The 27,619-nt window shown below is 34.0% G+C and overlaps 1 protein-coding gene and 1 non-coding gene across 4 annotated transcripts in view; both read right to left on the reverse strand.

The window, feature by feature from the left end:
* The window catches only part of TTC21B (tetratricopeptide repeat domain 21B), a 99,754-nt gene that overhangs the window by 60,883 nt on the left and 11,252 nt on the right, over nt 1–27,619 (reverse strand). Inside the window, exons 2-13 of one of the 3 annotated variants that reach the window (XM_077154052.1) lie at nt 22,525–22,654; nt 22,324–22,434; nt 19,091–19,257; nt 17,048–17,170; nt 14,087–14,244; nt 7,729–7,813; nt 6,488–6,586; nt 5,504–5,696; nt 4,911–5,008; nt 4,294–4,494; nt 2,285–2,414; nt 265–422 (exon numbers count right to left, since the gene is read on the reverse strand). In XM_077154052.1, coding sequence (XP_077010167.1) covers nt 265–422; nt 2,285–2,414; nt 4,294–4,494; nt 4,911–5,008; nt 5,504–5,696; nt 6,488–6,586; nt 7,729–7,813; nt 14,087–14,244; nt 17,048–17,170; nt 19,091–19,257; nt 22,324–22,434; nt 22,525–22,654 — 1,653 coding nt within the window. Of the gene's footprint in view, nt 1–264; nt 423–2,284; nt 2,415–4,293; nt 4,495–4,910; nt 5,009–5,503; nt 5,697–6,487; nt 6,587–7,728; nt 7,814–8,925; nt 14,012–14,086; nt 14,245–17,047; nt 17,171–19,090; nt 19,258–22,323; nt 22,435–22,524; nt 22,655–27,619 lie in introns of those variants that run through there. The other 2 variants (XM_077154053.1, XM_077154054.1) reach the window with 2 other exon arrangements.
* Nucleotides 9,502–9,575, reverse strand: TRNAA-UGC (transfer RNA alanine (anticodon UGC)). The gene has a single exon. It is a non-coding gene; the product is annotated as a tRNA-Ala (tRNA).

Raw genomic sequence — 27,619 nt, forward strand, 5'->3', positions numbered from 1 at the left:
ACTATTGCATTTAACTTCCATTATGGCTGTATTGAATGAATTTATAAACTGAAGCTCAAAAAGAGATGAATGAAAAGACCTAATATTGAACCCTGGTCTTTTCTCTGCAGGTTCCATATAGTTTTTAACTACACCACAGTTGCCTCCTTTTTTTTGCCCCCTACTGTTTTTCCATTGAGAATATGTCAGGCTAAAATTCAGAAGGACTGCCTATGTAACATCTGGGAGTAGTATGTCTTATACACCAGAGACTGGAATACTCACCTTAAAATCATAGCTCAGACAAAGTTCAAGAGACTGAGAACACAATTTGAATTTTTCTTGAGACAGGTAAACCTGAGCCATTAGAAGATGAGCATCTGCATAAGAAGGATTGTGTTCTAGACAATGCTGCAAGTTATTATAAGCTGCTTCAATGTCACCTAATAAGAAAAACAAAGCACTATTATAACTCAAAAACTTAAGAGCTGGAAATCTAAGAGAGAAGAGGGAAATGTTTCGGCTCCTATTTGAGGTGTGTTTCTGGTGTTTAAACTTTAATGTCTCCTCCTAATAAGGCCGCAGTTTAATGTCCACCTGCACTACTTAGCTGTGCTGTAGTCCAGCATGATACAAAACACCTGTAACACATTTGGTCATAAAAGCAAACCAGGAAAAGTATGTGGAAAGATCAGAGTCAATCACCACTATTACTGAGAGGCCTGTAAAAGCACCTTTACTTGTTTTCTGTATCAGAACAACAATTTCTTTTGTTTATAATTTCATTAAAACAAGTTGCCTAAAATTTAATTTTGTAGTGTCATTTATAGTAAAAAAGAGGACAGTCTAATCATTCCTTGCCAGTATTTATTACTATACAAAAAAATAACAAAAAGACATAAGGATATTTTCCTTAAATTATAAACTACAAAGGCATAAGGATATATTCCAGAAATTAATAAATATGAGTTATGAAATTAAAATGCCCTTAAGTATAAATGAGAAGAATATTAAATATCTTAGAAAACACATGCTATACATCTGAGAGTCTTGAAATGGAAGGAAATGATGGAGATTAAAGTGGAAGAACAGAGAGGTCTACCTTGGGCTGGTAGATGCGGTGGAAGGAGGCTTGGTAGAGAAAGCACCATAGACTACAGGTCCTAGAAGAAGCTCCTTGTGATTGCACCCACATTCACCTGCACTTAGCCATTTCATAAATTGTCCTTAAGTAGGTTTAGCTAGGCCTACTACCCATGTAACCTTTCTAGGAGAACGAGGCAAGAAGAGATCCTAAATTATTCTGTTCAATTACTATCCTCAACTTTGCCTTAATACTTCAAAAAACTTTCTAGTTTCCAAAAGGCTCAACCTAACTTTTTACTCATAATAGAAATCCATTTAAACAGCAAACAAAATACAAATGGAGTATTTTAGAGGTGAAGCAAGCTTTTTGAGATATTCTAGGTTTTTGTTGTTGCTGTTGTTTTAAGGGTTAGAACTAAAGTCCCCCAAACCAGTAAAGTCAATATAAAAAACCCAGGACTTATGCGGGTCAATGTGGCTCAGTGGCAGAATTCTTGCCTGCCAGGCCAAAGACCAGGCTTGATTCCTGGAGCCTGCCCATGCCAAAAAAACAAAAACAAAACCCAGGACTCCTAATCTTTATTCCAGTGCTCTCTTCGTTTTATATATAAGAAATAACTAGTTAAGATAATACCTTAAGTTGGTCTCTGCCCCTCCAGAGTTTAGAAACTTAATTTTGGTTAGCATGCAACCAACAAAAGTATGGTAAATATATACAAGCATCATAATGATGGTCTATTTTTAAGTGAATAGTCAGTTATACATTTGTCTATATCCTAAAAAGTTAAAGTAAACTGGGCTTTTAGTTTGTTTCTTTAGCTATAACTACTAATCCCAGAAACTAAACAGGACTTGATCTATGCATTTCACAAGGCCCTGAAACCTGGCAAACATTACAGTTGGTGACACCAATAAGTCAACTACTATGTATTAATACTGTAAATTCTTATTGTCAAGCCCAGTTTCATCTAATTTAAAAAAAAAAATGATACAACTGCATTTTTGCAGAAATTCACTTGAACCTTATTTATAATAATTATTAAAAACTGAAATAGTATGTTATATAATTGCATTTTGGATTAAAAACTCTATGCACATGTAAAATGTGCATTTTCTTTGAATATTTTTCATATATATGGAACGCACAGTTGATTTACACAACTATTTTTATCAACATCAGAATAAAAATACTATTTTAAGATTTTAAAGTATACCTTACCTGACAAATATTTCACCTTTGCTATTAGGAAGACAGCTTGTAGAAGACCTGGAACAGTTCTTACTATAGTCTCCAGGATTGAGGTACAACGTCTGAGAAGTGGAGAAAGAGGCTGCCCAAGACTTGCAGGCTAAACAAAAAAATTAGTAAATCATTTTAGGATTAATTTATTTCTGACATTTAAACTTTAATCTCCAATTCAAAAGGCCATAGCTTAATGTCTACTTACACTATTTAGCTTTGCCATACTCCAGCTAAAAATAAATGCACATTAATTTTGGTGTGACTAGGAAAATCATGTATTTTTCTAAAATTTCTCTTATTCTATCTATTGCTTAATACCTTTACTATGATTGGACTAACACTTATTTATATCTAGGTTCTATAAACAGATTATATAAATAATGGCTTCTGTTCAGAAAAATAACTATGAAATTAATGTACAATGATTGATTTGATAACATATGAAAGCAGCACATATGTTAAAACACTTTATCAAGGAAGCCTATCTATTCACAGGAAAGACAACTGGGAGTTGTCTTGCTAGTACTGATAAGAGTCAAGACAATTTGAATTCTATCTAGACCTTATTTGTGATTCCTTCAACTCAATAACTCTTACTACACTTTATAGTACTGAAAGGTCAGTTTTTAAAGAATTCATATTTTTTTAGTAGATTTAAGAAGAAAGAACACATTCATGTGCATTACAACAAATGTGTTATACCTTCATATTCCTCATTTTTATGCCTGGCATTTGTGGGACCTCAAAGTTTTCTGCCTTTGCTTCTTAATAGTAAACATGATAACTGAAACAGTACTAGAGCATCTGTTTACTCTTCTGGATCTGTATTATTCTTGTAACAGCTGACTACACAACCTACTTTTATCCTAACGTAACTTAGAAATGTGATATTAGAATTTAAATACCAATGTTCATTTCCACTGCTTTGGTTTACTAATGCTGGTTTCTTTATCTGAAGGATGGCATATTCCTATTCCCCATCCTCCAAACCCACAAGATTCTCAAATGAAGTGATTACTGACAATCAATTCTATAATGATTCCTTTTTACTGACATGGAAGTGCCACATATCCTCATCTATGCTGAGGCAGAAAAATGCTGCTGAAACTGTAGATCAAGGACACTGTTAAGAACTTCCTTTTTAGCAATAACACTCGATAATGTTCCTCAGATATCTCTGCACTGAAATGAAATGTGAGCTGGATACAGTAAAGTTAGGCAGTTTGTATCTGCTTACCATCTATAATAAGAGTACCAATTAATGGATCTGTATCAATTTGGAAAGAGCCCTCTGATAGTACAGCGCAGGACTCAGTCCTTAATTCTATTCAAAACTCTTAATGCTTTGATGAGACCATCACGATCGTCTCAGTGCCAGATAAGGTAGATGACAGATATCAGGAGCTAGACAGATGACAATCAGCATCCAGAAGGAAACCTCAAACATGAAAATGAACTTCAAAATCTGAATTCCTGTTTTGAGTGAGGAATGATTCCTGCTCTATTTAAGTAACTGAACTTGCTGCATCTAATTCAGAGAGCAAGAGGAGAATCAGTAAGTGGGTGATTTTTTTTTTTAACACAAAGCATAATCTGACTTAACATAGGAAATCCAGTCTAATAATCAGAGTTATACAGTAAGAACTCCATTTTGATAACATAAAGATATGATGGGCCCTTGGTGGAGATGCTATACAGTAGATTCAAATATAAGGTGGATACCTGAATTAGCTGACCTCTAATAGTTATTTTAAACTGAAGATTTTAAGATTTGATGAATTACAAATGACATTTGTAATGCAATACACTTATTACTTGATACAAGTCATCACAATAAAAAGTCTGATTAAAAATGACTGCAATTAAAATAGACACAAACACCACCATTTAAGATGCCAACACATTACAAACCATGAAAGATAATTTATTAATACCATTTGCAAAACATCAATATAAATTAATTCCTGAAAATAAGAATTATTTACCTTCATTGGACAGAAATTCAGATATTCTGTAATAATTTCTAGTAAGAAATCGGGATTTAACTTTTCAAAATACTCTATGCCAAGTGGCAAATCTTCCAACTGTGAAATATGAGTGTCCAAGACATCATTTAACAAGTTTATAACTTCTTCTTGTCTTTTATTTTTCTTCATAGCTAGAACTGCATGTAAATATATTAATTCCTGAAAAATAAGTAGTTTTCATAAATTATTCCATTCAATTATAAACTCATTTTTCCTACTTAGATTGCAAATGTATATGAAGTGCTATTTGTGTGCAATTATGTGTTCAAATGTATGCGTTAAAATAGATCTCTAGAATCATTTAGAAAAATACTTAAAATCTAATTTTGCATGGAGGTAAATTAATAAGTGGAATTTAATATTAAAATTAGTGGGCAGTCGGGCCATGGTGGCTCAGCAGGCACAAGTTGCCTGCCAGGCCGGAGACCTCAGTTCGATTCCCGGTACCTGCCCATGTTAAAAAAAAAGAAAGGTAGTGAACATTAGTCTTTTTAAATGCTAAATACTAAGACTTTTAAATTTTCATATTTTATAAATGCTAGCTAAATATATTTTGCTAGAACAAAATACTATACCGCAGATTTTCCAATGGACTGCTGAATTTCACTGAGGAATTCTAGCTGCTGATCTGCATCCTGTAATTGCCCTTCTATTAATTGACATCTGATAAATCCTAAAACCAAACAATGTAAACAGTCAAAGGCCACATCAATTCAGGGATGTATATTTCAAGCTAATACAAGTAACATTAATGAAACAGGGTTTTTTCCAATTACAAAAAATTAAAGTTTTAGATTTAAAAAAAAGAAGAAAAAGAAAAGGAAGAAAGTAAAATGGGTAGACTTGGACCCATACAAAGTCCTTCACTAAGGAATTCATAATTTGTAGGAATATCTGGTAAGAATATACACTCAAGATATTATATAAGAAGTAGAACTTTTATTTCTAAAGATGCATGACTTTTCCTATTGTGCATAGTGGAGAACATTTTGATTATTTAAAGCATGTATTTATGACACACACAGTATGTCCTAAGACTTTAAAGTCTATTTTATTTAAAATTCGCTACAAAATCATAAATTATAATTTCTCTCCTTTACTGGCACATTATAAAAGCAATTATTACTTAATTCTTTATTAGGAACATTTATAGAAATATTTCTCATACCAATTAGTGCAGAAACGCTAGTCTCATCAAGTGTCATTGCAGTCTTATACCATTTCAATGCCTCTTTAACTTTTCCTTGCAAAATCATTTGGTATCCAAGTTCTGTAGCAAATTCTGAATGATGAGGGGTTAAACTAAAAGCTCTTTCTAGTAACATTTGAATTTTTTGAAGAATAAGTTGATTACGTCCACACTGGAAGAAAAAAAAATTAAGACTAGAAGTTAAACACTTCTCAAACTAAAGGATTATTAGTTTTTTCCTAAACTAACAACGCTGTGGCACATTTTTTTAGAAACTGCATTTTTCAAATTGTCTCATGGTTGTTTTATAAATTAGACAAGAAAAACATTACTTTAAGGTTATATATATTTTATTGAGCCAAAAAGTAGGACCAGGATATGCTTGGCTCAAAAAACAAGCTGTACCAATGGTGAAAATATGTTAAAAGATCCAACTGTGAAAATCTGAAAAAAAAAAATTGAAAAATGTGAAGAAATGGCAGTGTTGTTAGAATAAGTATATAACTTTTGAGCACAACATTTAAGAGTAAAATAGTTTAGATGTTTAAATTTTTTGCAAGCTTATCAAAAAACTAGTGAAAATAGCATGCCTACAAAAAAAAAGTAATGCTCTATCTTAATTTTTTTCAAATAGTTTAAAAGGTAACAAAAATAGAACAATCCTAGCCATATGAGCTATGCTATGATTAAAATAAACCACTTCCTATTTCTTTGCCCAGAATGCACTTCCCTATCCTTAAAGGGTCAACAAATGCCCCTCTTTTCATGAAGCCTCTGTGAAGCTTTTTATGGTTGAAAATTATCTCTCCTCTAAAAGGCATTTCACAGGAATGTATCACATATTTAAGTACATGCTGTATATATACTTGAGGCCATATACTCCTTGGTGCTTCAACTTTTTTGACTTATTTTATATTCCCTACTACAGATAAAAGAATTCTAGTACATAGGAGGCACTCTTACAGTTCTGCTGAAGGCTATCGTGATCTTATAAAAAAGTTGAGCATTCTGTGGTTCCACGACATCCAATATGTTTCCTAAGTTTTCTAGCTTGCTGGAAGCCTAAAACAAAAGTAATCAATATAATCTTTAGATATACTAAGAAAAAAAAGAACATTATACATGAACACATGTACTAATAAAAAATATTGGGTAGATATGATCTTCTGTTACTATTCTAAAAGACTTCTGTTTTTATAAATTTCCTTCTTCCAACGATATTTCACAGGCTGCAAGATACATTAAAAATTCTTTTAAAAAACTCAATAATTATAATGATTTAGTTTTAGTCAGTGTTTCTTTACTATTTGGTATTGAACGGAAAGCTCTGGGTGGGTAAAGATAGTCAGAATATTCAACTAACTGTCCATGTCAAGTTCTATCTCCAATAATTAATTCATGACGCACATGAATATGTGTGATATGAATAAAATATTTACAAACATTCATATTACATGAGATCAGCCCCTGTGTTACCTTGGTTTATTGTTAAATAAATTTAGTTATTTATTGTTTATTGTTAAATAAATAAATAAACCAAGCTTGATTTATTGTTAAAATATTTTCTAGAATAGAAAAATCATTACAGTATTTAGCATAAATAATTTCAATGCCTAGAAAATGTTATAAAAAACCGCCCCTATGAGTTGCTTCTAATATTTACTGATTTATAGCCTTTGTCACATTAACCACTTTAAACACACTAAACACAATCCAAATCCACTTGTTATAAAACTAATTGCTACAGATTAGATTTTAGAACTCTATAATCCAATATATGGTAATATGTTTCCCTATAGAAGAAACAGGTACCAAACAGGTATTGTAAGGTACACTTGGATTTCACCCTATCCCTTTTAATCAGGAAAATTCAATTAAATTGTAAGAATAACATAATTTTGCATATGTACTCTTACATACCCAATTTCAATGATTACATTTACCATATATATTATTGCACAGACATTTTATAGAGATGAATCAAGGTTATAATTAATTAACGTTATAATAATTAACGTTATAATTAATGACTTAAGTAGGATTTTCAAATATTTTTGCTTTACTACAAAGCTAATGACTTTGTTAAGATGTATTTCTACAAGTCAACTAAAAACTGTGATGTACATTATAAAAGAACACTTCAAGGTTCCAGTATGCATGTGGATATTGAAATATATTTTAATTAGCAATGCAATACAACTTACCTTCTCTATTTCTCCCTCCCTACACAAATAGTAGAGAGCCAACATTCTCAGTGCTTCCACATTTTGATTATCTTGTAGCATTAACCTACAGGAAAACACTTGTTAGTATTAAAGTAAGCATATGTTTTCTTGAGGGCTTGTAAAGTTGACTTGTTGGTCTGACTATAATTTCTCTGTCCAAATAGTTAAATTTAAATTAGTGAAATGACATCTGCTTTGTGAAAATTATCACCTCACCATTTAAACTAAACATGTCTCTGGATCTTAATTTGTAATATATTTTTAAAAGCTATGAATAGGTTGTACTAAGTATTCTCATTAAATCCTATGGCAACCCTAAATAAAATATTAGCCATACACAACAATTTATTAAAAGAAGAATTCACCTTGACTAGCAGATTACAGAAATTCTAAATATGTAAAGATGGTTGAACATTAAGAAATTTAACATAACTAACATTTAAAACCTCATAATCACCTTGAGGGACTAAGAAATTTGATAAAATTCAGTATCAATTCATTATAAACAGAACACATAAACTAGTAACAAGAAGAAACTCTTTTAGCTTAATAAAAGATATCTACCAGAAACCTGAAAATAATATTATATTTAAAAGATGAAATATTATAACTATTCCATACTGCCCTGCGTTTTTGTGGTTGTTTTTTATGCCCTTACAGCTAGCTGATACAGCTGATAATGATAATCTTTGGTTAAAAAAAATTAATTAATTAATTAAATTAAAATTCTTTCCCAAATAACCTATAGATTTAATGCAATTCACACTAAAATCTTAAAGGCATTTTTTTTATAATTTGATAAGTTAATTCTAACAGTCTACTGCAAAAGAAGAGCCGAGAAAACTATCAAAAAAGAAACACTATGATGGAGAACTTACCCTAAAAGTTATTAAAGTTCAAGAGAAATATAGACCAATTAATATGTAGAAAAATAATTGCTTTTAACATATGAAAAGAAGTTCACTGTCATCATGACCAATGAAATTAAAATTAAAATAAGGTATTTAAAATAAAAGCAGTACCTTATCTTATTAATAGCCAGTACTGGTATCTGGTGAGGATGGAGGAGGTGAGGAGGTGGGGAAACTATTTAATAGACTATTCATGGGAGTGTAAATTAGCACAACTTCTTGGAGAGCAATTTGGCTTGTCTATCAAAATTTTGCATGAGTTCACCTGAAGCAGAGACTGTGATCTTTCCCTTAAATCCATTTTCACCTTACTTGTTTAGGCACTTGGCTAACCAATATTTTCCTGCAGTCTCTGAAATTAGATGGGGCCAATGTGAGATAAAGTAATACATAACAAAATACTTTTAGGAAAAGTGGAATGCTTCCTCCACACCTTCTTCCCCCTTCCATCAGCTGCATACCAAAGATATGAGATCCTAGGAGATGGGAGAGTAGCAAGATTGGAAAAGCCTAGATCTTCCACTGTGTGGAGAAAAAGGTAACTGATCAAGGTAACTGAAAAAGGTAACTGATCCCCCCCACCAAAAAAAAATCCTGTGTTGACCATTATATGCCTAAATCTATTTTTTTAATCATGGCTAAGTATACACTAACAAATACAATATCTTTTGATTTATCAGTCCCTCTTTTGGGAAACCATCCTACAGAAATACTCCTATATGTGTACAAAGATTTGTGTGTGTGTGTATGTGTATGTTCACTGCATTATACAGAATGGTCAGATTTTGAATCAACCTAAATGCCCATCAGTGGGGAAAGATTAATATTTTTTGGGGGGGAGTGCATGGAAATCTGGGAATCGAACCCAGGTCTCTCACATGCAAGGCGAGCATTCTACCACTGAACCACTCATGTACCCAATAAACTATTTTTATGTCCACTATATAGAATGCCATTCAGTTGCTAAAAACTAATTAGGTATAACTGTGTGAATGAATATAGAAGGGTAGCTAGGAAATAGGAAATTAAAGAAAAAAAAATTTTTTTGTTTTTAAAACAACCCCTACCTCAAAAAATATACCTATTTTAATATATTCTAAACACACAACACACACACACACACACACACACATACCTCGATAAAAATATGTAAATACATAAACATCAAAAAATTACTAACACCCTTGCTGAACAAGTGGAAAATGGATGTGTATGGGTATAAATACCACCAGTTCAAAAAAAATTTTTTTAATGCCCAAATTGTGGCCTCCAAATATAATTTCCCATTAAAAGGGATCAGATCGCTTTGTACAAATGGCTGATACCTATTTAGGGCAGGAAACTCATAAAATGAATCGGGTATATATTGCCATACCAGATTGCAAGGAAACTATCAAAGACTCCTGGAATCATGTAAAAAGAATTAAGAGCTGACTTGGAGAATCTCCTAATGGACAAAGATGAGACAATTAGAACAATTATAATAACTCAAATGGCTTGAAATACTCAAGTTTAAGTTCATGTCATGGAAGCAGGCAAACAAACAAACCCAAACTGCTAATCATTTGATGAACATTGGAGGATGCTAGGGAACTTGACTATTTTGTTTGTTTTTTTAAACCTGGAAAACAAAGAAAAAGACCCATGCATTTATCCCACCTTTCTTAAATGAACTGTTTCACTGGTCAACCAACTAGAAGATGGTTAAGTTTTTCTTTATAGAAGCATTTCAGTTTAGAAATGAAGAAAGTTTGACAGAACTCTAATGTAACCACATCATAATCCTTAATGAACCAAATACCTGGGTTTTAAACAAGAGTGTCTGCTAACATCACAAGAAGAAAGACAAGAAGACACATGTACCTCTTGGAGGAAGAACACACCACCACTAATAAAGTAATTGCCAAAAAAAAAAAAAAGAATGTGAATTTTATTAAGCCTCCAGCGCCAACTAACAATTTACAAGAAACAGCAACATGTTAAACTACACCATGGTGGGCAATCAGCAAAATCCAGATCATGGAAAACTCTACAAGATAAAAGTACTGGTTTCTTTAAGTAGAAACAGAGCAAGAAGAAAGAGAGGAGGGAGAGAGAAAGGGAGGAAAAAAAGAGAGAGAGAGATGGATGGGGAACCTATAATCGCTAAAGACATAAGTCAATCATAAATCTGCCTGGATATCTGATGATTTAGAAAACATTTTCAATGTCATAAATTTTTGCTATATTAAAGAGTTCTCAATTTTGTAATACATCATGTATAATTTTCTTCAAAACTAATGAAAGGGAAGAAGTTGTGCTGGTTTGAAAGGATGTATGTCCCCTAGAAAAGCTTGTTTTAATCTAAATCCCATTTTGTAAAGGCAGAATAATCCCTATTCAATACTGTATGTTTGAAACTATAATCAGATCATCTTCCTGGAGACGTGATTTAATCAAGAGTGGCTGCTAAACTGGATTAGGTGATGATATGTCTCCACCCATTTGGGTGGGTCTTGATAAGTTTCTGGAGTCCTATAAAGAGGAAATATTTTGGGGAATAAAAGAGATTCAGAGAGAGCAGAACAGAACGACATAGCCACGTGAAGCAGAGTCCACCAGCCAGCGACATTTGGAGATGAAGAAGGAAAATGCCTCCCAGCATTTCATGAAACAGGAAGCAAGAAGAAGCTAGCAGATGATGCAGTGTTCACCATGTGCCCTTCCAGATGAAAGAAGAACCCTGACCATGTTCACCATGTGCCTTTCCAGATGAGAGAGAAACTCTGAACTTCATTGGCCTTCCTGAATCAAGGTATCTTTACCTGGATGTCTTATACTGGACATTTCTATAGACTTGTTTTAGTTGGGGCATCTTCTTGGCCTTAGAACTGTAAACTAGCAACTTATTAAATTTCCCTTTTAAAAGCTATTCCATTTCTGGTGTATTGCATTCCGGCAGCTAGCAAACTAGAACAGAAGTGAATGAGGTGTGGTCATGTGGTAATGGTATTTGGGAGCAAGATATGGATAAAGGATTTTGTGATGCTCTTCTACATTTATGTATGTTTGAAAGTCTCCATAATAAAGAAGTTAAAAATATATATATATTACCAGTTACCCTGAGATGTTAGAAGGGGAAGGTGAGGAAATTCTTTTTTTTTTTCTTTTATACATGTAACCAAAATTTAACAGTTGTTACTGAAGAACCTTAACAGGAATGACAGAAAACTGTTACCAAAGGTTAGGCCCCAGGGCAGCAATTTATATTGTATCAGATATGGATAAAAACTGGGAATGTTTGCAAGTCATTTACTCTGAAGATTCTAAGACTAAAAATCTTAATCCATACTGAAGTAAAGCTGACTTTCCAGGCAATTTATGCTTTGTCTCTTTCATGAAAGGATATTGCCCAATGTTTGCATGAGAAGTTCTATTGTGACATTCTGATTTTAAAAGCTGTTATCACTTGTAAAATTGACTTCTTTAATTTCAGTTTAAATGATTTGAATTCATTTGTTAGTCAGAAACTATAAATTTGAGACTAACAGATTTTTCTCATCCAGTCTCATGGCTTTATATTTATGTGCTGGTGACGCCCCCAAATTTATTTCCATCCAGACTTCTCTCTTGAGCTCCAGGTTTTAACATCCAACTGCCTATGAATACATCCATTTCTACTTTGATTTCTAGCAGGTATCTGTGATGGTTAAGTTCACATGTCAACTTGGCCAGGTTATAGTATCCAGTTGTTTGGTCAAGCAAGCTCTGGCCTGATTTTACTGTGAGAATATTTCATGGACTTAAATACTCAGTAACTTGATTGCAGCTATGGCTGATTATATCTACAATCAACTGAAGGATTGCCTTCAAGAATGAGAGACATCTCATCCAATCAGTTGAGAGCTTTAAAAGGGGAAGTGATGACTTCAGCAGTCAGAAGAGAGAATTACCATCTCTACTTCAGCCAGCCAGCTTCTCTTGTGGAAGTCACCAAAATGCTTCACTGGAATTCCCAGCTCGCAGCTTGCCTTGTGGAATTTAGACTTGTCCAAATTGTCACATGAGACAATTCTTATAAAAAGCTCATAGTATTTATAGATATTTCTTGTCAGTTCTGTTTCCCTAGAGAATTCTAATAGAGCTTCTCAAACTCAATATGTCCAAAACTGAATTTCCTGACCTTCCCTCCAAAATTACTTCCCACTGTCTCCCTATTCAGTTAAATATAGTGTTTAAGGGCACAAATTTAGGGAGTAGAGTGTTCTGGATTTGAATTCTGACCCCACTTTACTAATTGTATGTCATTGGCTAAGTTATTTGACCTCTCTATGCCTTTGCTGCATCATTTGTAAAAGTGAGACACTAATAGAATCTATCTCTTGGGGTTGTTGTCAGGATAAATAGTAAGTGCTATCATTGCTCTTACCACTTATAATGGTTCATCATCCACATTATAGTCATCACTATTGTTATTCTAGTTGTTAGGTCAAAAGCCTTGGAATTAACTCCAACCCCTATCTTTATTCCACCCTCCTCATCAAAACATGTATAGATTCCAGCCATTTCTCACATTTCCACCACAAACATCCTGCTCCCTGCCAACACTTCTCATTTAGAGTATTGCAACAGTGTACAAAATAGTCTCCCTGCTTTTGCCCTTGCCCCCTTCCTCTTAGCCTTTTCTCAACTCAGCAGGGTGATTCTTTTAAAATATGTCAGATCATGTCACTCCTATGCTCAAAACCATCCGACAACTTTCCACTTGAGAAGAAAAACCAAAATTCTTACAATGGCCCACAAGTGCTTTCAAGACTGACACCCCCCACTTCCTCCCACACTTCCTTTCTGACCTAACTGCTTAATTCTCTTCCCCTTAAGTCCTACCCATTTCTCAAACATATGACACATATTCCTGCCAGGTCTTTATACTTGTTCTTTCTTCTTTCTGCAAAGTCTTCCTTCAGATATCTGCATGGCTTTTCCCCTCAACATCCTTCAGGTCTTTGCTTAAACGTCATCTACTCAGTGAGGCCATCCTGACCAACCCATAAAACCAACTCCCTACACTCCCAATATCACTTTTCTGCTTTATCTTTCCTCCATAGAACTGTGACTTTCTAACATACTACGTAATTTACCTATGTTTTTTTTTCTATTTATGATATGGTTCCTCTCATTTTAGTATAAGCTTCATGTGTAGAGGAATATGTGTCTGTTTGCCCAAAACTGTGACTGATTTAGAAGAGGTATTCTAAATTCTTCTAAATTCTATTATGCAAACCAATTCACTAATTTTTAAAAAGCAATGCAATGTTAAGTTGTCCGTCAGTTTTGAAAAATTAAATTAAAAAAAATTTTAAGACAAAAAAATACTCATAGATTTTCTTTCTTTTTGAGATTATAACCAGATCCAAAGATGCCAGTCATCTTTTTTTTTACTTAACCTTTGTGCTGTCTCAACTGCTTGGTCCCAATCCTGCAAGGCTAGTTGTAATTTCATTTTCTTTACAAAAGCAGGAAGAAAGCTTGGAAAATTCACAATTATCTGGTTCACAGTCTCCAAAGCACCTGAATAATTTTGACGAATTTCAAGGCATTGCGCCTAATGAAAGGGGGAAAAAGTGACATAAAAATAGTAATCATACATGCCAAGGTTCTCACAAGTATCCCTTAGTATACCCCTTAGTTACAATCTTCTATATTCTTGTTTTATGAGTTTTTTAGGAGCAGTTGTCAATTTTATAATAAGGAAAAAACAAAAGTTTAACATCATAGAACAATACTAAATATATAAGCAATTTCATTTTAAAATCCACTTTTAAATAACTGAGAAATATCAATACAGGATAAAAATTTTTTAAATATGATTTTAGAAACACCACACAATTTTTCTACTCTTATCCTTTTAGAATAAAATGTTCCTCGGACATTTGCAAGTAGCATCTGACATTACAGGATTTTTTAATCTATTTTTTTTATTACTCGAGATTAAAGAAGACATGACTTCAGGGAACAAAATCCCTCTACCTCATGGATTTCACTTCTAGGATTTTATCTTAAAGACGTAATTGGACGAAACTACAAAAAGCATACAGATATCATTAATGATAAAATTGTTTATTTATAATGTAAATAATGAAAATCCCAAATATCCAGAGGATTTAATTATATTACATGTATTTAACAGAATTTTAGGTAGCCATGAAAAGTGATTATGTAAATCTGTAGATCTAAATTTAATGGCATGAAGAGATGTCATATATAATACTTTAACTGGTTATTAATAGGTGCTGATATTTATTTTCTCATTCAGTAGTTAAATGTATTTTGAAGTTTTTTTTAACACTATTCATATATTATTTTTATAGTCAGAAAAGATAACTCATAAATACTACAGATAATGTTTTAAAACAGATAATGAAGCACATTTATCACATCAGATTTTTTAACGTACTTCTGGATTTAGTCATAGTAGATCTCAATGAAAAATGAGCATCCAGTTTTCAAAAGATCTATGATAGAAATACAGTCGATTCCTGAAATCAGTGTTAGATTATATTCTCATAGAATTAAAAAGATCCCACGCAAAGATACCACTGAATATGTCAAAATAAATAACGATTATTTAAGTTTCTAAACAGTTGGCGATAATAGGAAAGAAATTACTGTAGACAGTTTCTTTTAAATTATATTTGCTGTTGGAATCTGCCTGTGGTAGTATGAAGTAGCAAAACCATGTCACAAAGACAACTTGTGTGCCCACATCTAATACTCTTCACTTAGACTATCACTTTTGTATGAATGCAGAGTACCATATTAAACTAAATTCAATTTGCTGTGTATTTGGTTCCTATCATCCCTGGTTGAATGAAGATTAATGGAGCTTTCCTGTTGAATTAACTGAAAAATAAGTAATGCATTATTGAAATGGGTTATTATTAGAAAATGAATTAAAGTTGTTCTTGACTATTGGAGGAAAAAGGTAATTCCTTCCTAAATTGCTTATAGTAACATGTGAGATAGTCCTGTTAAAAGATTATCAACTAGCTTAAGGATAGAAAGAGAAAAGAAGGGATTTTTTTTTCTAATCAAAATTTGCCAAATGCCCAAATCTCAGAGCACTGCCAATAGGTAAAAACTGAGCCCAATTGGTCTGAATATTAATTATTCTGATGGCAAAATGTGAATAAGCTCACTAACTAACCTATCAACAGACTTTAACAAGAAGAGCGATGGGGGAACATTAACAAGACACTAATCTTCTCTTCTCTCTCTTCACCTCCCCCACTCCCATTTTTTGCTTATCTAAATTTCCTTTTTTTTTTTTTACATGGGCAGGCACTGGGAATCGAACTCAAGTCTCCCAGCACGGCAGGCAAGAACTCTATCACTGAGCCACCGCTGCCCATTAGATAAGCAAAACCACCCCTTCTTTGCTTTAAATAATAGGTTGTTTTCCCTACCCTATAAATTTTATTTCTGCTTGCTGAATAAAAATATAATAAAAAAAAACAAACATTAAAGACATTCAGAAGGCAGCAATGGGAACTGAAGAAAAGGTCTGAATTAAATTTTCCATCCACCAATTATTTCTAATGACTGTCAATTGCTTATCAGTCAGCATGTAAGTCAGATCATGTCATTTCTCTGCACAAAACTTTTTAATGGCTTCTGTATCATTCAAAGTAAAAGCCAAAAGCCTTAGAGAATTTGTCCAGCCTCTCTGCAGCCCATACTCACATGCCCTTAGGTCTGCCTTCTTTGCCGCTAATCTCCATCTCTACTCTTGCCCTCACTTATTTCACCTTAGCCTCCTGGCTTCCCTGCTATCCCCTGAACATGGTTTAAGACATTTTTATTTATTTCCTCTTTCTGGAATGCCCCCACCCCACCCCAAGTCCACAAAAGCTTTATCCCTCCCTTCCAATAAATCATTTTCTCTGATCACTTTAAGCTGAAAGTCACAACCTGACTATCCTTCTCCCTTTTTCCCTATTTTATTTTTCCATTGCATTTATTCCCTTCTGATATATAATTTAGTTATTTTGTTTATTGTCTATCTCCACCAAAGAATATAAGCTCCACACAAACAGGTTTTGTTTTGTTCAAGGTAAATCTAGTAGCCATAGTGATGCCTCGCACATAATAAATAAATGCTTGTTGAGGACGAAATGAACCAACAAAAGAAAAAAATACATATAACTGACCCAGGATTCAGGAGCTTTGGGAGGGAATACATATCTCTAGTTTATTACCCATTATCCTACACAAATAAATGCAAGTCCCCTCTATATTTGAGACCTTATAAGAGCAACATGAAAATGATCTGTTTTAAACTACTTTGGGTTTCAAATATATAATGAATACCTTTTAAAACATTATTTATTTATGTTATCACTACTCACCTTACCCAACAGAGCAAAAATATCATATCCATCTTGTAATCCCTCTTCAAAATACCTTAGTGCTTTTTTAGTATAAGGTTCTTTTCCTCTTGTAATATCAAGCCATGCTCTCAAAATCTGTCCCTGTAAAATGAATAATCTATCCTTACATCTATTTTTTGGAAATGAAAAAAATGAACATTGATGAAAGAGCTAAACCTAATAATATTTTTTTGTAATTATAACAAGGAGTACCAAATATAATGTTATGAACACTAAAATTCTGTGTAGTAAGATAGTTTTTGAACCCTCACCATTATAGTCTTGGAAGCTATACTATACTTTATTATGAATTTGAGTCTGAAAGATTACTACCTTGCTTAATATTGTTATTAATAAACATGTCAACTACTCCAATAATGTTAAAACCAATATTCTTATCTGGTACAAGCCAGTAACTTAGTATTAATAATTATTAAACATGCAAGTCAATATATAAAATAAGAATTTGTCACTTCTTTTTAGTCAAGCAGACCAAATAAACTTAGATAGAAAAACAATATGTCTTGCTTTCACATACAGTAAAGATTAAGATAATCTGGCAACTGTCCTTTTGACTACTTCAGTGAGTTTCAAATAAAAGGACAAATGGCCTCAGAAATAAAAAATTTATAAACCTTTAACTAAGTTATATTTACCTCCCATATTTCACCTGAAAAGACAGATATGAATACTAAAACAATACTAATTCCATTCACTAGATCAGTATCCTTATTTGAATAGTTTCAGCTACTGTCTCTATGTGGATGATTCCAACTATATTTTCTAGGCCAATAACTCTTCTAAACTTTTCTTCTCTTTTCCAAATAGCCCATTTGATATCTTCATTTCACTGTTTTGCCAGTTTAACATGTCCTATATCAAATACACATCATCTCCATCCAAGACTAGCTTAGCTCCTCATCCTGGCATATTTTCTTTTTGTCTTAACTGGTCTCAGAAATATCCAGGCTTAAAACCTCATAGTCATTCTTGATATCTAACACCTCACTTTCTTTGCCCCCCTATTTATAATCAGTAGACAACTCTCATGGGTACTTAATTGATTCTCTAATTTGTAAGCACTCTACAATATTTCAATATACACCCTCAAAATCTGCCAGAAAGCACTACCTTTTTTACACTTTCTAGTTTTTCTCCAGGCCAGTTTATCCTACAGACTGTTGCTGAAACCACAGCACTCTAATTATGTTATTCCCATAACTAAAATCCTTCAACAGCTTCTCAGTGCCTCTCAGATTAGACACAAACATTTACACCTAGCAGTCAAGATTCTTCGATTTACCCCAACCCACCTCTCTAAGCTTTTCTCTCACCATCTTCATCTGTGTACACTATAAGCCAGTCCAATCTGAGGTTTTCAATGTACCCAGAACCAACATGTCTCCTTGCTATTCTCATTTCCATCTATTATTTTTCACTTTGGGAGTATCTACTTCCTTTCCCGTAATCATTGCCTGCTGAAACTGTATCCATCTTTCATGTTTTAGCTCAAATACTACTTCCTTCAATAAATTCTTCATTATTCTCCTAATACATGTAGATTTGATTTCTCAAGTGTTTAAAATGGTGCCTAGCACAAAGTCAGTAAGCAATAAACATCAGCTTCTTGAGGACTTTAAAACACCTCTCTCATACGTAATTTTTCTCACATTGTTAGCTGGGTATGTTTCTCTATGACATTACTAGATTAATCATTCTTGAAAATAAAGTTTGTTTTTCTTATTTTCATATTATTAAAAGTACAAATAATGGTACCTTTTTACCTAGAGCTATTTAATAAGGAGGGAAGGAGGGAGAGAAGGAAAGAGGGAGGCATGAAGGCAAGCATGGGCAGAAGGACAACGGATCTTTTCAAGAGTTAATAAATATCATAAAAGAAGCACAATTTGACATAAAATAAAATGTTAAAATAAAGCTATTGTTTATAATACGATAATAGAGTAGGAAAAATAATATAAGCCTCCTCTAGTAATATTATTTCAAATTAAGAAAATCAGCTACCTCTTTACTACCATTTGACATTTTGATCATTCGGTCAATATATTCTCTCGCTTTATCATGACGGCCAATGTGCCATAAAAATAAGCCTGCATGGTACAAAGCCTTTTGTCCAGCTCCTTTACGTTGCTCTTTCACTCTGGCATCTGATTCCAGAATAGCTTCTCTATCTACGAGGGAATAAAAAACATTAAATAAAAACTAAATTACAGATCAGTGTTGATCTAGTGATTAAGTGCATGATAAGACGGGATGACTACTAGGGTAGAGAATTCACTTCTCTCTATAGAAACACTGTCTATTAGAAAAAACCTGTAAGCCACATATGTAATTTCTAATTTTCTAAGAGTCATATTAAAAAAAGTGAAAATAATTTTAATAATATATTTTATTTAGCCTGATATATCCCAAATATTATCATTTCAACACACAGTTGTTATAAAAATTGAGATATGTTGCATTCTCTTTTCCTTAGTAAGTCTCTGAAATCTGGTATGTATTTCATACTTACAGCACATCTCAATTAAGATGCTAAATTTTCATCAGAGAAACTTGATCTATACTTAGATTTCGTAAAATTTATAGGTGAAAAAGCAAATTCTCATACTCAAGCTGTAAAAAACATACTTGAATGTGTTCTAATAACAGAACATTAGCTTTAAATTGAAATATCAATTAATTAGAATTAATTAAAATTTATAATTCAGTCTCAGTCACATAAGCCGTATTTCAAGCACTCAACAGTCACATGTGGTTAACAGACACTATACTGAACAGTGCAGCTGGACAATTTATGTTTACCCAAAACACAAAGGCTATATATGCAAATATTTATTAATAATAAGACTTGAAAAATTTTGCAAGAATTAAAAAATGATGCAGTTATTATATATCCAGGATTAGTACTTAAATTATCTGACTCCCAAATCCAATTCTAAAATATCTAACGGTTTACAAATTTCTGTTTTAGGGTTATGCTGTGAAAAGGTAATATAACTACTTTTTACTTACATAGTTTAATACTGATTGCTTTTGCTTAATATGCTTCTAATAACTCTAATCACTACTATTAAATCTACTATATATGAATATCTGCTTAGGACACAAATGTCTGTCATATCCAAAACTTGGATCAAATGAGAATCAGGATCAGCTATGCAATAAGGAAGAAGAAATGCCAAAGTTTAGTGCTGGGATTCTAATGGTTTTCCCATCCTAAAAAAGGCAACCAAGGGAAGGGTGGTGGCCCTTACTACTTCAATGATATAAATTTAAATTAATTGTGGAATATTTAAGGTATGCCTTAATGGGCTTAGGAAACAATTGCTTCTAGAGGGCTACAGATTGCTGGCAGGAAGACCACTTTCCCCACCCCCATACCTTCAGAAGGTTTAATCAAACTTTTTAATTAATGGCTATTAGCCTTTAATAACTACACAAAAAAAACTCTTCAGGGCAGGAGCAGGCGTTGTACTTCTCAACCTAGATTTCCATCATGTCCCTGTTGGAGCATCAGTTATCTGTGACACTGTCTGCACAAAGTTGGCGCTTGTCAGACTTCTGCTCATGTTCTTCTTGCTTAACAGCTCATTTTTATTCAAGTTTGACATTAGCATTAAAAAAGAACATTCATTAATGATCTAGGCCTTTACTAGGCAATATTTACAGGCACCTGGGCCACAACTGGAGGCAGACCCATTCAGCATCATCAACAGTGGAAAGCAAAATCGGTACTCTGCTGTCAAACAATATTTTTGCCTCCATCTTTTCAGTGTCCTAGAAACCACATTTCTCAACAGAACCAACACTTCAGTCTTAAAAATTAAGTGAACACTTGATTCCAGGAAGAAAATAGCTTATATTTATTTCTTTTTCTAAACTTCCTGACTACTGCTCTTCTATACGAATTCTTTGCTCCAGGTAAACACACTTTCCTTGGAGCATAGAAAAAGGGGATTCACAACAAGAACCTAATCCTGAACCACTTTCACATCTCTGCCCTTATCATTTTCCTGCCTGGCAAATGCTCTTCATATTCAATTCTTCTAAGTCCTTCAAAGACCAGATTAAGTCCCCATCTCTCACAAAGGTTCCCAGGCTCACTACTGCGGATTAATAGTATATACCATTTTCAATTAATTATAGAATTGTTTCATTTCTTATGGCTCTATTTAATCATTTTGTTAGAGTTTAATCCTTGTGGTTTTACATATTGTTTTCTTAATTAAATCATAAGCTGAGGTCACAGATCGTTTCTTACAACTCTTTTGTAGCTTATAACTGTACTTGACACAAACCTTTGTAGAAAGCAAGCACCTAATTACTAGATGTTTACCTATTAAATATATTAATATTTTAATAGCTTTTATGGATTTGTGCATATCAATGTGGTAAGAGAGGTAAGTAATACTTAAGAAAAAACTGTTGCCCATTTGCTTATTAATCTAATCTTCTGAAGCAGTATCAATATTTATAATCTTATCAGCTGTTACTAGATACATATGGAGGGCGGGCAACAGTGGCTCAGTGGTAGACTTCTTGCCTGCCATGCCAAAGACCCAGGTTCGTTTTCCCACATCTGCCCATGTAAAAAAAAATAATAATAGATATATATGGAAGAATTCCACTCTATTTATTTTCTATTATCTATAATTTTGATATTCTTCTGCTTCAGCCAATAAAGTTATACTATTCACTAAGACAGTTCATACAACTTTAATTGCTGGTTTATGAATAAGGTTCCTTCTCTAATTTCATTATATTTCCTAATCTAATATTGGCTAAAAATTTGTTGACAGTCTTCCAAGAGTTAGCCCCCAAAGAGGGGTACAAAGGCCTTCAAGGTACAGTGGAAGAGAAAAGCTGTACATATACTTGCAAATAACTGGTTGTGAAGTTAGCTGCTGCAGGGCAATTAATGTACATACCTGCTTTTGGCTAGCCTTTTTTTGCATGTAACAACTGATAATAAACATTAACCTTTAAGTTAAATCTACCAATTCCTATGTACTCATAACATTTCTGCCATAGAATGTAATATTAAAGTTATATAAGATTCATATTCCTTATGCTCAAAGAATTTAAACTTGTCAGGAAGATAAAGCATATATGATATAAATACAACCTACAGGCAATATATAATACAGTATGATCAGACTGAATGATATGATAATTATAAAAAATCAAAATGAGTTGAGCAGGACAAACTGTCTAAGCACTGCACCTAAATACTATACCTGGATTAGGACTCATTTTATGGGCGTATATCAGTGCAATTAGAGAACAAAGTGATACTTCTTGTTTATTTTTAATAGCTTCAAATTCTCGAAGAGCCTCTTGAATTTTACCTGAAAATAAAGATTATGATATGAAAAACTGTCCTTAGTGCAAGACAAGAATTTAAAACTTAAGGAACATGTTTATTAGTTAGTACATACCTTCCATTAATGTACCATAGGCATGATAAAATCTGAAGACTGGGTCACTGCCATACCTTTTAATTCCTTCACTGGCCACAATCATCACATGATGGAAATATCTCTCTTGACAGTAGTAATTAATCAAAGTCTACAAGAAAATAATAACTAAAAGTCAAAAAAAGGGTGTTGGTACCCTGTTTTACTTTTAAAAACAATGTAAATTCGTGAAGAATCTAAAAGTTAGGTAATGTGATTTTTCTTCCAAGTTCCTCAAAATACTGTAAAAGTGTATTATGACCAATAGGGGGAAAAGAAGTATAACAAAGTATCAGTGGCTGAGAGCGTTCAAATAGAGTCCAGACACTACTCTGGAGGTCACTCTTACGCATGCTTCAGTTAGACATTACTACCTATTGTAACTTGCCAAACGCCAACCAAAACCATTCCAGACAATCCTAAAGAACACCCAGGGTGTTGCATATGTTGTAGTTTGGTTCAGGTGTTAACTTGGCCAGGTGAAGGTGTGTAGTTCTATTGCTGTGGACATGAGTCAACGGCATGTGAAGCTCATCTGTTGCTGATTACATCTGCAGTTGGCTAGGAGGCGTGCCTGCTGTAATGGTGTTTGATTTAATTGGCTGATGCTTAAATGAGACAGCTCAACGTAGCACAGCCCAAGAAGCTCAGCATACCTCATCTCAGCACTCACAGCTTATCTTAGGCTTTTGGAGATGCAGAAAGGACTCTCTGGGAAAAGTTGCTGGAACTCAGAGGCCTGAAGAGAAGGCCAGAAGAGATCACCCTGTGCGTTCCCATGCAAGAAGGAACCTCAGTTGAAAGTTAGCTGCTCTTCCTCTGAAGAATTATGCGTTTTAACTAAATAAATCCCCTTTTACTGAAAGCCGATCCATCTCTGGTGTGTTGCATTCTGGTAGCTTTGGCAGACTAAAACACATAAGATTCTAAAAAGCTTCCATGCACTAGGGAAACTCTCCAAAACCTACAACCTTCAAATAGGTCCCCGGTTCAGTTAGTTCCTGAAATGCAGAGGGGCCAGCCCTTCCAGAACATCAACTAGTTCCAGTCCCCTACCCTATATTATTGACAGCCCCTTTCAATATGAAAAAGTTAAAATGGGCATAACCCAAATACCCCTAAAGAGTGGGAGAAAGATCAAAGGTGATGGTGGAGTTACACAGAAAAGATTTGGTTTAAAAAATGAGTATAAGTGCTGAATCATTATACTGATATTTCTTTTAGCCTCCAGTACCTTAGAGCAGCTAGAAATAAAAACCTAAAAGTATGGTATTGTAACCCATACCAAATTCTGAAATCTGTTCTACAACTAATTATTGTGATACACTTTGAAATTTATTGCTTTTATATATATATATGTTATTTAAAAAGATGAAAGAATTTAATATAGATAGGATTTAACAAATGAGTGTGACTGCAGAATCATGATATTGATATTTCTGTTGGTCTCCAGTGTCTTCAATCAGCTAGAAGGAAAAAACGAAAAATCGTGCAACATACCAAACTTTAAAATCTGTTCTATAACTACTTTTTAAAATGTACTTGGAAATTTGTTGCTTTTTGTGCATATGTTATATTTCACAATTTAAAAAAAAGTTAAAAAAATATTATTAAAGTATAGCACTCAATATTAAGGAATTTAGAACAGAATGAACACAAAATTATTGACATAATTCAAAATTTTCCAATCTTTTTCCTAACTTTTTTTTAATGGAAATCAGGTTACTTTTCATCTCTGTCTTTTCCTTTGCCCACATTTTCTTCAAGATTTTAGAAAACAGAAAATCAAACCAAGAGCAGTATTAAAAACAACATAAAAGGCTTATATCACCTGACTGTAGACTTCTTTTTTTAAAAAAAGTGGTTCTTTCTTTTGGTAATATTAACTTGGTAATTCATAACTGTTACCAGACAAAGGCAGTGATTCTCTGCCAGATGTGCTCAATGGCCAATTCCTGAAACACCAGGGTTTCGAAGAGAGGAAGAGTTTATTGCTGGGCACAAAGCAGATCAGATGGTCTATTGGCCCAAAAATCTGTGTCCCCAAACTTCAGTAATTCTGATAGTTTGATAGTAGCAAAAGATGGGCAGGTTTGAGGATAAAGAGCACGAAGACTTTAGATCATATAATCTGAGGTGATCTAACTATTGAGCATGCACAGATTGATTACATGCTTAGTCAGAACATATGTAGGAAAATGGTGGTTTTAAGATAATAATGAGCATAATTTTTAGTGTTATAATGAGGTACAGGTGACTCATAGGCTAAAGTCTAAGCTACGGTGCATATCAGGTGGGCCCATTTTGGTTAGATTCAGCTTCAGTTATCAAGATAACTTTGGACGTGGTGTGGGTTAGTTGTGGGATGACCCACCAAGACCCTTACATTAGGGGCTGTCTTTGCAGTGATCACAAGATTCCAAAATTTAAAAACTGGATAAATGGGCAAGTGAAGGTTAATCATAAGGTTTTACAATCATAAGGGCAAAAGATAAAGGCTATACAATCATCAGATATCAAAGCAGCTGGATTATAGTTCAGAGATTTCAAGTGTTTCCCTCTGTTTACTCTATCAGAAAGTAAAAAGGAATATCTATAAAATGATTTAGTAATTATAATCATCCCTTAAATCCTAAATTCTTGGATACAATATAAACTCACTAGTATCTTAATGTCAAATGTTACCTTAATTATGTTATATCTGAACCTACAACCAATGTTGGCAATAAAAATAAATGATCTGGGAGACTGTGGGAAGATGGTAGAGTAGTAAGCCAAAACAACACAGAACTGGCAGAAACTGAATCAACTAGTGAAACTCTAGAGTTTAGAGGAACACTATGCAGTATCCAAGGAAGAACTGGAGGAAGAGGTTGGTAAATTTTTAAAAATACCAGTGAATTTCACCCTCTCTGCAGCAGCTACCATAGTATGACCCTCTCCTAAGGCTCCTGGTGCAGCTTGCTGGTGCCAGGGTGGGATATGAAAACCTAGTCCTCCAAAACTCCGGGTGTGTGTGGTCTGACCACCGCTTTGATCCTAGACTTTAGATCACTAGGAGCCAGCTCTGAGGGTAGCCAGTGACCCGACCTCCCTTAAGCAAAAGCAGGAGAGGAATCTTAGAGGTAGTACCCATCCTCAAAACTACAGAAAACAGTTCAAAGGTTGCAGAAACTGGGTAAGTGCAGAATCAAAATTCAGTTTTAAAAGCCACTGAACACGTAGTTCAGTGGTTAGAATGCCCATCTTTCATATAGGATACCCGGGTTTGATTTCCCGACCATGCACCTGCCCCCGCCCCCCGAAAAAAAAAAGAAAAAGCCATAGAAACTCCTCGCATCCCTACTAGTTTCTCCCCTCCCCCCGCCCTTGTGTGGTGTGGGGACACCCTATGCTCCCACTATGGGTCACCAGACCTCTTTCAGAGGGAGCAGAATGATCTCTATGCTTATAATAGAGTATCTGAATGAACCAGGAAGCTTTGTGTTGGGGTCACTCTCCCAGAATCTGTCCTAAAGGCAGAGAAGCAGCTTGCAGACAGCTAAATGAGAATAAGAAACAATTAAGTTGAGGCAGCCTAGGGGAAAGCACAACCTGCATTAAGTCACACAATAGAGAACCGGGAGGGAGTTATAGTCTATTTCAAAAAGAGAGAGTGGTCATTTGAACAGGGGAGTTAGTTCCAAAGGTCTCTAGCAAGTACAAACTCAGGAAGTGAAGCAGACTCCACAGCTCCAGGAGGGTTCAGATAAGACAGAGAGGAGCCTGCACATCTCAAAATTTTTTCTTGGCTAAACTCTGAAGGAGATCATCAGCTAAAACAAAGCCAATTTGCAAAGAATGGAAAAAGTGCTTTTTGCTTTGGTGTTCTGGTTAGCTCCTGACACTCAAGAAAACTTTGTCATAATAGTATCAGGATATAAACTTAAGGAACAGACAGCCCAGGGTCTAAATCCCAAAGCTAACATCTTAAAATACTGAAATGTACAGTGTACAGCAGACTACAAGGCAAACACAAAGGAACAGGAAATGATGGCATATCCAAAGGAATAAGATATAAATTCAGAAACAGTGACATAAGAAGACATGAAAGAAGTGGACATATTAGACAGAGATTAAAAATGGTCCTCAGTATGTTCAAAGAGATAAAAGAAAGCAGGGAGAAGGAACTAAAGGATATGAAGAAAATAATGAATGAACAATATGAGAATCTCAATAAAGATATAGGGGAAAAAAATGAAATTACTGGAGTTGAACCACAATAACTGAAAGGGAAAATTCCCTAGAGGGTTTAAATAGCAGAACAGAGATGGCAGAAGAATGAATTGGTGATCTTAAAGACAAAACAATTGAAATGATCCAGCTGAGGAGCAAAAAAAAAAAAGAATTTTAAAAAAGTGAACACAGCCTGAGAAATGCAAGGGACAACATCAAGCATACTAATAAACAGATTATGGGAGTCTCAGAAGGAGAAGAAAGAGAGAAAGAGGGAAAAGGGGAATATTCAAAGAAATAATGGCAGAATACTTTCCAAGTTTAATAAAAGACATGAATATGCATGTGCCAGTTTCAATCTAGGGTGGACCCCAGAAAAGCGTGGGTGGGAGCATTTTGATTGTTTCCATGGAGGTCTGTCTCCACCCACTGAAGGTGGAGTTGCTTACTGGAATCCTTTAAAAGAGGAAACATTTTGGAGAGAGTCCTTTTGGTAGAGCCATAAGAAAGCCAGCAGATGCCGCCATGTTTACCATGTGCCCTTGCAGCTGAGAGAGAAACGCTGAACTTCACTGGTCTTCTTGAACCAAGGTATCTTTCCTCAGATGCCTTAAATTGGACATTTCTATAGACTTGTTTTAATTGGGACATTTTCTCGGCCTTAGAACTATAAACTACCAACTTACTAAATTCCCCTTTTTAAAAACCATTGTTTCTGGTATATTGCATTCTGGCAGCTAGCAAACTAGAACAATGCACATTCATGAAGACCAATAAACTCCAAACAGGATAAACTCAAAGAGAATCAAACCTAGACATACAGTAATCAAACTTTCCTATGCCAGGAGAAGGAAAGAGTTCT

Source organism: Tamandua tetradactyla, chromosome 3 (genome assembly GCF_023851605.1).
Source record: "Tamandua tetradactyla isolate mTamTet1 chromosome 3, mTamTet1.pri, whole genome shotgun sequence".
In the NCBI taxonomy this organism is placed as follows: Eukaryota; Metazoa; Chordata; class Mammalia; order Pilosa; family Myrmecophagidae; genus Tamandua; species Tamandua tetradactyla.